Source organism: Thamnophis elegans, chromosome 5, assembly GCF_009769535.1.
Source record: "Thamnophis elegans isolate rThaEle1 chromosome 5, rThaEle1.pri, whole genome shotgun sequence".
NCBI lineage: Eukaryota > Metazoa > Chordata > Lepidosauria > Squamata > Colubridae > Thamnophis > Thamnophis elegans.
Genome location: NC_045545.1, coordinates 51,361,542 through 51,375,745, shown reverse-complemented (window position 1 = coordinate 51,375,745; position 14,204 = coordinate 51,361,542). Strand labels below are relative to the sequence as shown.

The 14,204-nt window shown below is 38.1% G+C and overlaps 2 protein-coding genes across 7 annotated transcripts in view; one reads left to right on the top strand and one right to left on the bottom strand.

The window, feature by feature from the left end:
• The window catches only part of LOC116509111, a 44,714-nt gene extending 35,634 nt beyond the window's left edge, over window positions 1–9,080 (top strand). The window contains exons 15-21 of one of the 3 annotated variants that reach the window (XM_032218082.1): window positions 223–327; window positions 964–1,433; window positions 1,923–2,074; window positions 2,949–3,004; window positions 5,848–5,952; window positions 7,544–7,675; window positions 8,636–9,080. In XM_032218082.1, coding sequence (XP_032073973.1) covers window positions 223–327; window positions 964–1,433; window positions 1,923–2,074; window positions 2,949–3,004; window positions 5,848–5,952; window positions 7,544–7,675; window positions 8,636–8,809 — 1,194 coding nt within the window. In that variant the 3' untranslated portion in view covers window positions 8,810–9,080. Of the gene's footprint in view, window positions 1–222; window positions 328–963; window positions 1,434–1,922; window positions 2,075–2,948; window positions 5,109–5,847; window positions 5,953–7,543; window positions 7,676–8,635 lie in introns of those variants that run through there. The other 2 variants (XM_032218084.1, XM_032218083.1) reach the window with 2 other exon arrangements.
• A 2,816-nt stretch (window positions 9,081–11,896) lies between these two features.
• The window catches only part of PRICKLE4 (prickle planar cell polarity protein 4), a 30,842-nt gene continuing 28,534 nt past the window's right edge, over window positions 11,897–14,204 (bottom strand). For all 4 annotated transcript variants that reach the window (XM_032217951.1, XM_032217952.1, XM_032217953.1 and 1 more), the window contains one exon: window positions 11,897–13,330. In XM_032217951.1, coding sequence (XP_032073842.1) covers window positions 12,765–13,330 — 566 coding nt within the window. In that variant the 3' untranslated portion in view covers window positions 11,897–12,764. The remainder of the gene's footprint in view (window positions 13,331–14,204) is intronic.

Sequence of the window (14,204 nt, the reverse complement as noted above, 5' to 3'; positions counted from 1 at the left end):
AAGGCAGCAAGCTATAATCACACAATTCTGTGTGTCCTCCACTTCCTTTTGTTGTTTTAATCCATGTGTTTTATTTCATTTATCTCTAGTCTTACACTTTGAAAGCTACTCCCTTTCATTCATTCATTCGTTCAATCATTCATTTATTCCCCGCGAAATACAAATAACTCAAGGCAGTGAACATACCCAACCCAATTCTTCCTATTTTCCCCACAACAACAGGCTGAAAACCATAGAGCATGGGCGCCTGAAGATTATCAGGAGCCACCCTGGAATATGAACCAAACTGACCAGTATCTCAAAGTGTCTGAACGTTACAAAGACTCGGTAAGTTGATTCTGGTCATAATGAAAATAATTGTTAGTAAGGGGGAGATGGAGACTAGATGTGGGACATGAGTGAAGAGTGAATGAGGGTTATAGAGAGGAGAAAAAGTTGCTTCCAAGAAAAACAAAGACCTACAGTGACACTTTAAAGTATCTCTAACTTGGTCCCCTATATATATATATATATATATATATATATATATATATATATATATATATATATATATATATATATATAGACACACACACACACACACACACACACACACACACACATACATACATACATACATACACACACACACACACACACACACACACACACACACACAAGTCCTATAGTTCACATATTTGGAAAAATTAGAGGATGATCTCAGTATGTTTCAGAATAGAAAAAGTGAAAATTGTTGTGCTCTGTGGATAAAGTTAAACTTGAGATATTGGGGGCAACGTAACATGTCACAATTATATAGTGGAACTAGATAGCATTCATAGGTCAGGAAACTAAGAGATTAACATTTTAGCCTAGAGTTTAGTATTAATGACATTTTGAATTTTTATGAGTGGTTCTGAGTTTGAAATTGAAAAAGATGGATTTCTCTTGATTCTTTATTGGATGGTTTCATTCTCTTTTCAGGTCTCTACTTCTATTTCTTCTAATGAAAAACATAATATTGAAAGCCTGGCAAAATCCAAGTCTAGTTCTCCAAAGATTCATCACAGCATCAATTCCAAGCATTCCAGTACAAATAAGACCTCAAGAGACTTACGTTGCCAAAGTCCAAGATCCTGTGCCAGGCAAGAGCGTAGCTCAAGATCTTCTGGCAAGCGAGACCCGTCAACAGAAAGACAGGATAGAAGTTCAAAATTATCCTATAGGCGAGAACATAGTTCAGGATCGTCCCACAAACAAGAAGACTCTCCTCAAAGAGATAAGCATAGATCAAAATCTCCTTACAGACAAGAACAGTCTTCTCAGAAACGGGGATGTAGCCCAAAAACCTCTCTCGTGCAAGAACATGGTGTGAAGTCAGTACGCAAGCGAAAGCATAGTTCAAATTCTCCTCCAAAAAAGAAACAAAAGTCAAAATCTCAGAAGCTGGATAGGTACTTTGGATAACTAATTGTGTGTATTTTTTTAAGGAATTGGGCAAGTAAAAAGAAGTAGGGCCACATAGATAGGACAAATTAAGAAAAGGACCTTGAAAAAACAGGAATTCTCATAAGAAAAGAGAAATAATAGGTGGATATATTTAGCTCTTAAAGAATGTTCTAGTGGGTATCAGTCTGAGGTACAGACATTTCTAGATAAGCACCAGCTTTTCTCTCAGACTTTCTATCTTTTTTTTTTACTTCATTGCTGCATATTCACTGCATTTTGTCCTCCCCATTGAGCCATAAGTACTTCATTCAGGTGGCATATGTCTTTAACCAGTAAACATATATGTTTTTAGTTTGTGAGAGTAAGACTTAATCTTACATTTTTAATCAGTACGTTGAGTTTTAAATGTGATATATTAGTTGAGTCGGATTCCTGAGGCTGAATTGAGGCAGAAGGTTTCTGCCGCTCAAGTGAGTCCTTTTCTCCCGCTTCAGGTGGAAAGAGAAAAAGTTGAGAAGAAGTTGTTGCTGCCATTGCTATTACCACTATCAACAGAGCTGCAGTCCATCCCAAGAGAGTTTGTGTCACAGATGTTGCTCTCCTTCTTACTTAACTTGTAAAATAGAACACCTCAATGTTTCCAAAGGTTTGCTTTTCCTGAGGATTTTATGTCAGAAATAGCTCAGAATGTGACCTATTCTGTTTTCCTTCAAGGGACTGAGTTTTAGTACCTTTAGGATAGTTACTTAACAAATTATTGTGGGTTACCTTTTTCTCTAAACTTCAACCAGAGGTTATAATTGCTTTTTTCTTGATAATGTGATCTCCAAAAGGAAAACCAAGGTGGAGCTTAGTATTAAATTAAAAGAAGTGGCCAATGAGATGCCTATGGGAAGCCCAATAATTATCAAGCAAATTGAAAGGCATGTGCCATGAGTTTATTGAAGTGCCTTTCAATGTTGGCAGGAATAAACTACATCTTGTAATGAATTAAATAGATTGGCTGAAATTTTTTTATGAAGAAATGCTTCCTTCCATGAGAATATGATTATATTTTGGAAAATAACTTTGTAAATTAAGAACAAAGCTAATGGTTGGTTGCTGTTGAATATCTTTTTGGAAATTATATGGAAGTATATGACTTCAATTTAATTTAATTTATAGTGTGCCTTTATATTTTTTTCAAATATTTCACACCTTCCTCCTCCTATTTTCCTCACAATAACAACCCTGTGATTTGGATTGGGCTGAGAGAGCTTGATTGACCCAAAGTCACCTAGCTGACTTTCATGGCTAAAGTGGGATTTGAATTCATGGTCTCCTTGTTTTCTAGCCCCGTGCCTTAACCACTAGACCAACCTGGTTCTATACCAGTATTTTATTTTATTTTTTATTTTATATCACCCTGATATTTTCTCCTTCATTGTTTGCATTTGTATTGTTTCAGTCTTGGAATAGAAAACCAAGCATCTGTATGAAGAAAATAATAATCTGTTTCTGATTTTGTTTTTATTTCACAGAAATAAGAAATGTCTATGGCATGCCATACCACCTTTCTCCCAAGAGGTCTATTGTGGTAAGAGAATATGGTTTTATTCTGCTGACCATGCTAGATGAGGGTGAGGAGAAACTTGTAAATTATATCATACCAGAAGAGATGATGCAAAGATGAAAGTGTATTCCCATTTCTTCCGTTACGATAAATTGAAATTTAGTCTGTCTTCTTTAGGAATTCATATAGAGATTATATTAATTTTTGGGTATCCAGCCCAGTTTTTCTCATTTTCTTCTCTCTTGCAAGAGGCAAAGTTGGTAGGAGACTCTGGTGTAGGAGAAAGCTACTAGGCTGCAATTAATATTTCACTATCTATCAAAGAGTCTATATTCATGAATCTCCTGGAAATGTATTTGATAACAATCACATTGTTTATATTTTGATTTGTCTGTTGACATTTGAGTTCTGTTACCAATTTTCATGTGTCTGCTGTATGATTAGTAATACATTTAATATGAAGTATGCATATATTTTTTTCCTACATTCATTCCTTATGTTTGTAAATTGTTATTCATTTACCCTTCCAGGAAATTATCTCACCATAAAAAATCATTCTGGGAAACTGAATATTTAATTATCCATTATGTACTGGATAATTAGTATAAACATTAGGCTTAGTATTGTTATAGTTTGCTGTTATTAACTAAACATATCTCCCAGTGGAATCACCTGTGTCCCAGAAGTCTTTAGACTGCATTGTTGCAACTATAGTTTGTTTGGTTAACAAACAGGGCAGAATGATCCTGCTGTGCAGCTGTAGGATTTGTACAGTATCTGTACTGTATAAGTGCTGTTTAATCTGCCGGTGGCAATTGGTTCCTTTCAACCACTTGCTACAAATGTCTATTCATTCTTCACTCACATATTAAGACAATTACATGACCCCAAAGTGTATATAGTCCGTCTTTCTTCACATATTCCTTACACTTGTATGAAAATAATTAGGTTAAATTGGTCGTTTCAGTAAATCTGTAGGTGAACATATGCTGACTTAATTTCCATATGATACATAGTTAACATCATATTTTCCTGCTAATCTACAGGCAAACTTGCAATTTATGTGCAGTTGTTTAGAAAAGAGAACATGTAGGTGCAAAAATCTGAACACCTTTATAACATCTTTTTGGGGAGAAGTATTACATTCTAAACATTTCTTATCAGCAGTTAAGTGTCTTTTTATTCTTCTGTGTATCCCTTCCAAACTGCTAAATACTGTAAAGTACCATGACGACAACGGGAATCTATTATCTGTTCGATTTCATAATGGCGTTCACCTGCACTGGAGACGGTGGTGTTGGAAGATTACGTAGCCCAGTGGTGGTCACCAGTTTGAGTAAACTGCTGTGAAACACTGGGTGGGTTTTCCCCAACCAGGGAGGCAGCTTTAGTTCTACCGTGACTGGATGGCTAGATGGAAGTGAGGGATAGGCTGGGAATGGGGCCATGATGTATTCTTGCTACTTGACCGGCCATCCCCTCTGTTCTCTTGATAACAAGAACCGCTGTCACGGAAGCTGGCCTCCCCAAACCACTCCCTCAGACAATCCATCATCTGGCTACCCAAGTCAGTGGAGTAGCTCCAATCCCCCTCTTCATCTTCAGTCACCTTCCTTTCTACTGAGTGAGGTGATCCCCCTGGGGTGAAGGCACATGTAGTTCTGAGCTGGTTGTTAACCCCGTATGCTTCCACCACTCATTCACTGGCACCACCGGTTGAGATGTAGGAATAGCCCCAGTGGCAGAGGCCTGGTTTACCACGGGCCTCTCCTTACATCTTACAGCTACCTCTGTTTCCTCCTCCTGTGTTGTAACAACCAAAACAGTGGCCTTGGGTAGGACCACTGCTGCTGCCTCGGCTCCTTCAGACATCATTCAGACCAAACAGGAACTATGTGAAGTGAAGTATTGATGGTAGAGAACTGACTTTCTGTCACGTTCCGGCGTTCACGTTGAATGCAAACAGAGAATCAGTTTGTTTGGTGAAAATTTTTATCTCTATCTAATATTACATGATAATCAGCATTAAATGACAATGGTGCAAAGGTAAGTAAATCCAAGTCAGTTCTAACCAAGTTAACACCATCACTCATATATATACCGTTACCCCACCCAGCTCCACCCACAACTCCACCCAGATGACACCCAACCACCATCACCAATCACCATGACCCTCAGCCACACCCCCACTCAGTGTCATCACAGCCTCCTTCCTGGTTAGCTGCATCCGAGCAGAAGAGTTACGTCAGAGTAGGCAGTTGCACCTGAGTAGAAGAGTTATGTCAGAGTAGGCAGTTGCACCCGAGTAGAAGAGTTACTTCTGAGGAGGCAGTTGCACCCAAATAGAAGAGTTACTCTGCAGAGTAGTGAGGAGAGCCTTGCAGAGCCACATGCAGCTACAGGCTCCGCCAACATCAAGAGAGTCACCATCAACGTGGCAGCATTGCTGGTGTGTAAGCATGGCCAAGTGGGCATGGCGATGGATGGGTTCCCCCTTGAATGGCAGCCCGAGGGCTGACATCTTCCTTTGAAACGTTTATGTTTATCTTCATTTGGTTTGTTTTTTTACTATTCTTCCTTAAGAACCAAGAAATTCTTCTAGTTCAGAAAGCTTAGGACTCCTTATGTCTGCTGCATGTTTGAAATCCCCCCACAAGTTGCAGTAATATTCAAATCTGGATAGTATAAAGTATTTTCATACATCTAAATATCTTTTAAATTTTATTTACTTATCTTCACTGGATAATAAATGTCTGTAAAAAATACACTGCTCCATTTTAAAAAAAAAAGACAAGTGACTTTCTGGTATTATCTTAGTACTTTCCTTTTACTTCCTGATACAATCCTTTCTCCTTCTGGGATGGTAGAATGAAAAGGAAATAAGAGAGAGCAGACAAGTGGTGGAACCGAAGATACCGTTAATTGAAAAGGAAGAAAGAGCAACATCAAGGACCGGAAGAAATGCTTTGAAGGTAATTTATAATACATATTTCAAATGCTATGTGAAATAAGCCATATCTTAATTATATAAATGTTTTTGATTCTCTGAATATTTATATGTATGCATAGACATCTGTGGGGAGTAAAGGAGAATGTTGTCGTGTTATAATGTCATCACAGGAATGATGAGATTAAGTATTGTACATCAGTCTCATCATGCAACTGACATAAATTAGTTTATTTGCACAATTGTCAAAGTTAACATCCAAAAATTCCTTTTAATTTACATCTAGTTTCTCACAATATAGGTCCTTGACTTACAACTGGTCATTTAATAACTATTCGAAGTTAAAACAGCTCAGAAAGGATCCTTTACAGTCAATAAAGCATTTCTAGTTCTCATAAAACATTGTGCTGCTCCCTCCCCCAGTCACATGATTGGGATCCGGGTGCTTGGCAACCATTCACACTTACAATCAGTTGTCAAGTGCCCTACAATCATGTGATCTCCATTTAACAATGCACTCTATTGAATTCCCCAGAAGATCAGTAGGGAAGCCAGCAGGGAAGGTTTCAAGCTGCTGCCATCAGTGAAAGGATTTCCTCTCCATGCATGGAACAGAATTCTTGCGCTGGGCTGGAGAAATGAAGCTTAGCTCAGATCTGAGCTTTGTTTCTCCAAACCCCAGCAAGCTCTCAAAGGCTAGGGAACCGGTCCTTTTTTTGCACCAAAAAGGCAGGGGCAACTTGGCAGAATGAAGGGCAGTGGCAGAACCAAGAAAGGCAGGAGAGCCCAGTATTTTTCTTCCCCATTGTTTCTTGCTAGCAAAACAGCTGTTCAATGGGCATGTGTGAGAGCCACTTGAGAGATGGGTAGAAGAGCATGGGGGTATCTTGAGATGGGGGAAGCCTTGGGAAGCCCACGGCTAGTGGGTTTCAGCCTGCACTAGGCCTTCTAGGATCTCTCCCTCCCCAGGCACACCCTTCCTGCTCTTAAAAGAACTGTCGGTTCATTTAACAAATGCATTGGAAAGAGCAGAGATGGCTGGTCATTACTTGAGGCAGTTCATGTAATGTTTGTCCTGACTTTCAACCCTAATGGGCAGTCATAACTCAAGGACTGCTTGTACTGGAAAGTTAGATCTACTTTGCAGCAAAATTATATCAAGAAAAAAGAATATTTGAGGCTCATAGTTGAAATGAAGGGTCCTTGGTGCTCCCTGAGTTTGCTTGTTCTCCGGTTTTCATTTATCCTAACTAGGTAACATTATCAGTGCTAGTAAGGAGTGCTGTTTGCTGTCAGTTTATATTCTGGTCTCTTGCCTGTCTGTGTGGGTGGGGGTGGTCTTAGGGATTCTTTGTGGCTGGACTGTTTACTGATGGCTCTTTGGCAGTTTCTTCATTGGAGTATTGCTTACTTGATTGTTGATCTGCAGGTTAAGGACCCCTTAAATTATTATACTTCCTTATTATAGACCTCTTTTTTCCTAAGTATTCAAAATATGAATATTTTATACAGTCTACTTTTACGTATTGCTTTGCAGCAGGAGTTTCTTTAAATTGGGGGGGGGCTGTTGTTAGCCTTGTTAACTATATATCTCATTGGGAAATTTATTGATTCAGTCATCAACCAAAAAGAAGAAAACGAGCTCTCCTTGCCACCTTAATGCTGAAGAGACCAATTCTTCAGTCCCATCCTGGACTCCTAAAGACCGATCTGCAGCAGTGCTAGCAAGAAAAGAAGAGCTTGAGCAGGTAACTGAGCTTCTTCCCCACTGGTTCCCAAACATGGCTGATGAAGATGACAAAAAGAAATGGTAGAAAGGAAAGAAAAAAGACAGAGGACTTAGCTTGTGCATTTCATCTGCCTGCTTAAGGATTGGGCTTCTTTGTATTTGTTTATTCATTTTCAAGCCATTTGTAGCTGAGACTATAATGAAGAATGGGAACATAAGCACACGCTATAAACTTAAATCTTAATTTGTAAATTAGATTCTGAGAATTCATGGTTTATTTATAGTGAGTATGAAAAGACGATAACCCTGATGAAAACATGCAAGTGATATTGCATGTTTCATTCAAGGTCATCTTTCTTACTTCATACATCTGCCTTTAACATTCCAGAAGTAGCTGAACAATGACCATCAACATTTCCACAATTTGCCATGAACTGTGGCTGCTAGAAGAGGTTTTTCAAAAGGCTGAGCTTTGCCACACATGCTTTAAAGGAATAACTTTGTTTTTCAGTATCTAGTTCACCACCTTTGTTTCAAAGAATTTATCTTCTCCACCCAATCAGTGTACATTTTCAGTGTTACATCCATAGTTGAGCTGAGTGATGTTCCAAATGTGGATGGGGCTGCAACACAAAGGGAACTTTACCTATTCATTGTGGTTCAGCAGATTCATCTGAATTAATTAATTCAAATAATTATTTGAAATAATGCTGCTACTATCCACATGGATATCACATCCAGTTTATTCCAGGAAAAAATGCAAACATGGATGCTTTGTGCATTCTCTACTTTGAACCTTTTAAAAACAAATGATATATATTTACTTTTATATATTATTGGGTGTTTCCCCTACCCCCTACTTTATGCGCTTCTGATCATTGCCACAGCCCCAATAATTATAGACGGGGTATTCAGTAGTGTGGTCTTAAAAATACATTGCTTGTTCATTGGCCTGATGGAACTTGGTCTTTTACTTTAGGCCTACCTGCAGGTCCTTCTCAACTTTGGAGTAATAGCCATCATGCTGGTGGAAAAGGAACCCTGCATGATAGAAGCAATGAGCTCAGCACTACGAGCTAACCTGAGAAAGATTGGAGACTACTATGAATGTCTGCTAAGGAACTACATTGACAGCTTAACTGAAGCCAGCTGAGAAGACATCACATTGGCAAATCTACCTAATATACCTGAAGCCTTTTTTAAGACAATGGGAAGAAGCTTTCTGTTCAAGCCCAGGATAAACAATGGCCTTGGAGAAGGCCTCCTTTTGGCAGTAGAGCTGAGAAACCACTTTCTCCTGCAACAGCTACAGGATGCAGAAGTGACAGCTAGAAGACTTGAAAATATTATTGTAAAATCAATCCAAGGACTTTGGAAGATAAAATTGGGAGGAGGGAGGCAAAAAGGGTAAAAAGATGAGTGTGATGCCTAATAAATTCTGAATGACTCAGGTAACTCAGATCAGGTGGTAACTGGAATGGGAGTAGAATCTACTAGATTTATACTTTAAGTTACATGAAAGCATCACATGTTCTTGGTAATGGGGAAGAAGTTCTTATTTTAGCTTATTAAAAATACTGTTGAGCAGTATTTTGATTGTTGGTCTTTGTGCAGAAGCAAGCTGGTCTCTGATGGTCCAGTAATACTCAAGAAGCCTGATGAAAATAGTATTTGCATTTTTCAAAACTATGTAGTAGTATTTTTAAAGAAAGAATAAAATTATTTTGAGACAACTGATCTCTCAGAGCTGCCTTTATTGAGTTTGCCTTCAAGGTGGTGTCCCTATTCAGACATATATTTCTTAAACTTCTGGTTGAGATTACCCAGTTAAGCATTCAAATAAGATGAAGGCACACTCAGTTTTTCTTGATCTTTCTCAGCATATTTTCAATATCTCTATGTGGAACTTTTGACAGTAAATAAAGGTCCATCACAGGGTTTTAAGATTTTATGTAGGTCAAATAAAAGGGCTATTATTTAGATCATGTCTCATTATTTGCACTAGAATACATAAAGTATGTTGCTCCTTTTTAAATTTCATGTGGTACAAATGACCTGCAATCTTGCATTTGCAAGATATGTTGGACTAGCAGCATGGCTTAGAGGTAGAAAATTTCTGTATCTTATTTTTGGAAGAAAATTGAATGGCCTACCATAGTTCCCTTTCCTGATTTTGACAGAGCAGCTAAAGGGACCCTTCGCACAAGGAAATATGACAAAAATAAATGTATGCATTATAGGTGGGACAATAGGACAACCCCAAAAATGGAATAGTATTGAATCCGTATTCAGCTTCTTAGCAAGATCCAATGTAAGTAATACTTGCTGTCTAACCCATCTTATCATCTTCCTACCGTTATTCCCACAGAAGCAGAGTCTGTTTTTCAGATCAACAAACACCATCTTGCACAATCAAGTGCAGCTGGATCATGTCTGCATTTTGATGGAGATGGCTGTAAATCCATTGATTGCAACAAAAAACTTGACTAACTGGCTTGTCACCTGGGCCTGACATTAGTTTGGTCTGTGTTCAGCTTAGCACTTCCCTGATGGGCAGGCAGTATCCAATAATAGCACTAGTAGGAGCAGATCTCACTGCCTACTGTCTAACCCATAACAATTGTTCACCTTCCCTTAAAATCTCTTGCCTTACAGCTAGTTTGAAGCAGTATTAAAAACTGATCATATACTGACCATAATTTAGCTCAAGGAGAAATCAGTTTCTGGTCCTTTTTTGGTGGAATAGTTGTCTGCACTCTTGATTTGCCATCTAACTCACTGTTGAAATAATTGGCTATGCAAATGACTACAGGAGAGGTGAGGAAAGCTTTGGCCTGTGGAATATTATTTCATAGTGTTTATGTCTCATCAATAAATTTGTCAACATGTTGGGAAAAGATAGTCCACAATTGAAAGGATAATTTCTAATTTGGCAAAAGAACTGGAAAAATGTTTTCTATTTCTATTAAAACCCAATGAAGATGCTTCAAGATTTGATATATGAGCTTTCAGAAACATTACCATAATAATTCTGTTAATGCTTTCCATCCTCCAATTAACATTTATATTGCAGATCCTGTCCAAGGGGAGAAGTTTTATAAATAGCTATAAAAATTCACCAGATAGGCTATGTATAGTATTTATGCAGAAATTAATTTTCTGAATGTGACATAAAAAGATTGAATCTATCTCAACTTTGTATTCAAATTTATCAAGCCTTCATTTTAAGAAAGCATTTTATTAAAATGAATTAAAACATTGATCATTATGCTACAAAATCACCATCCTTTTGTCTTCCTTTAGCCTAGCAAAATTGAAGGAAAACAAGATTCCTTCTTTTTGACTCATGACTTTTCAAATCCTAAAATGAGAATTTGGTTTTGATTTAATTGACTTAATTCCACAAGAGAAGTTTAAAAATGGCTATCAGCAGTTGAATCGGAGGAAAACACTTCTTGCTTTTTTTCCCCAAGAAGCTGCACTAGCTTCCAATGCATTAGAGACTATACCTGAGCCCAAACTTCCAAAGGAAAGGTGATTATTTTCCTAGTTTCTGCCTCTTCTTTTTCAGTTAAGAACATCATCTTCTCATATTAATCTTTCCCAAGCAAAGTATAACTATGCAAAAGGCTCCTCTTTTAGTAGCATGATATGTATGTGATGTGTATGAATGTAAACATTGTGCCTTCCTTCATTGTTGAAACAATTACCCTTAAATCAATGGTGAAATTCATTTTTTTTACCAGTTCTGTGGGCGTGGCTTGGTGGGCATGGCAGGGAAAGGATACTGCAAAATTTCCATTCCTACCCCACTCTAGGGGAAAGATACTGTAAAATCCCCATTCCCTTCTCACTCCAGGGGGGGGGGAGGGTATTGCAAAATCTCCATTCCCACCCCACTCCAGAGGTATTTGCCGGTTCTCTGGACTACTCAAAATTTCCTTTATCAGTTCTCCAGAACCTGCTGAATTTCACCCCTGCCCTTAATACATTTCTCCTCCTACGGTCTGATAAGAGGCCTCAATGCCACATCTGCTGTTATTTTTCTATCCTTCCTGTCTATAGTTGAACTCTATGCTCCACCAAAAGTGAATCACATCTCCAAAACACTCACCCCACCCACTTTTCTTTGAACTTGCTTAGCCTGTCATTGATTTGAAGACATTAAAATCTCTATAGACTGTTGCTTCAATTCCTAACCCACTGATTTCAGTGTATGATATTAACCTCAAAAATCTCATTTGAGAAATTGTATTTTATTTCATTGTTTTAACTTTCAAAACATACAAATCTGTGTAATAAGATATAGTAAGCAACATCCAATCAGAAGTGCTGCTCTAGGAGGCCCCAGTTTGTTACAGTGACTTAATGTTCCAGCCACAAGTGTGTGTTTAATTAGCCTTGATGGTGTGTGGGAGTCAGCTGCAGACATTCAAATGAGACTGTATGCGATGCTGAGATAGGAAATCTGAGTCAACATGAAAATAAGTCCTGAAGCAGAATGTTTTAGAAAAACATCTTAAGTACAGAAAATAAGTATAAGATCAAACCTGTTTCTTGACAGGTGAAAGTGGTTAATTTCTTCAGAGCAAACTTGGAGTAATAATCTTGTCAACCTGAAATGCTCTTGGTACTTGGCAGAGCCAAGCTTGAATACCGTAGCTTTTCACCCAATATCAACATTAAATACAGTAATACATAGTCTGAGAAGCAGGTAGCATTTTTCTTTCTTCAGCATCTATCTTATGGGATGAAGAAAATTTAAGAATTTTAAACTTTTTTGAGTGAGCCAAGTAAAAGTGGTTTAGAGCTCTTAAAGCCAAGATGGCAGCTATCTTTATTTTATTTTAATAAAAACGTGCTGACTCATTAGAAATAATTCTCTCTGGCATCCAAAATTATAAAACAAATGCTGACTTTTTAATCTGCATTTTGGACTTGGAATTATTAGCCTTGCAGCAGGAAGAGAATGGAATATTCATGCATGCATCTTTGACCAGGTTTCTGATACTAATTTTAATCTACACATTGCAGATTGTGATCTGCCTTCATTACCGTTTCTTCCCCTTTGCTTCACTCTGTTCGGATGGCTGATCATTGCCTGTCTGCTAGGATATACTACAGTGTTTACTATTGGCTCTTGCTCTGGCAGCCCACCCCATTCCCTTCCCAAGTGTTTCCTGCTCCATATTGGCAAAAGCTCCATATCTGGAACCAGGCTTTGGAATTGGCTTCCCAAAGAAGAAACCTTCTGGCTCAGAGTCAGAAGAGGATGAGGATGAGCAAGTGAGGTACTTGGAATCATCATCTTCCATAGTAACTTCCTTTCCCCCAGGGCTGCCTTCGTATATTCTGTCTGGAAAATCCATAATTAATACAGATGCCTGTGAGGCTACAGAGTGCCTGCTTTTGAAGTGGAAGTCCGCTTGTGGCCGAGATGTTTCTTGAAAATATGTTTTCAAGTTGCGATTACCCCTCACAACTGTGGTGCTCCAAGGTGTGTCCATGGGATGAGAGATGGAGATTCGTACATCCTCTTGAGGTGAAACAGTCAATGACTCAAATACATGAAGCTGTGGGGTGATAGTTCTATTTCTGAAAGATACTGATTCCTCTTGGCCGTCAAACTCGGCATACACTGAGGAATTACCACATGAGTGAAGCCTTTCAGTCACTGCAAAAGGAATTAAAGGTTAGCATTTATGAGAAGTGGGGATGATCCTGATTACTGAATAATTCCTAGAAAGCATTCCAATAACCATTTGCTTGTATCAATGAGTTAGCAAGAGGTTGACATTTCCATACAGGCTTGTTCACACATTACTTTAAATTATAGCTTATTTTTTTACCCTGGTTTGATGTATAAACCATAAAAGCTTGATTCACAGAATTTGCTAAGACACAAATCATGCCTTAGAAACTACAGCATCTAAGCTCAGGTACCACACAGAATCAAAATCAAACATTATGGCTTTCCATTTTATAACTCAGCTAAAGGTTCCAGTAATTATTTGAAGCCATTTCACAGATTCAATGAATTGGAGTCATTTAAGTTACAGACTCCTGCTCATTGAAGGAATCCAATTTAAAGCCTGTGTTTGAAACACAGTCAAAGGAAAACTCACCCTTTCTTCTTCTCTCTAGTTTAAACCGGTCTTAAATTTTGATTACCATTCAGTTAGAATCTACTAATGTAACTGTATAATCTGTCCTAAAATTTTGCCTGGTCTGTAGTTCCCTGGATTCTCCTTTCTTCAGTTTTTGAAGATAAGAGATAACTGCTTTTCTCTAGCCATGTTTGCATGGAACAACTGGAACACTACTTCTTTTAAACATAACTGATTGATTGTTCTTAGCATCTTTAATTATGGTTTTATCATCTACATGTCTACATTTAGTCTTCCATGTTTGCAAGCCTCTTCCTTCTCTCCTAATGAGCCTCCTTTTTAACTTTTCAGATCTTCCTTAAGCTTTTGGGGAAATTATACTGGTTTTTTATGCTATCTACATTTTTCCCCTCATTGGAATTCTTTGCAATTATGCTTTTA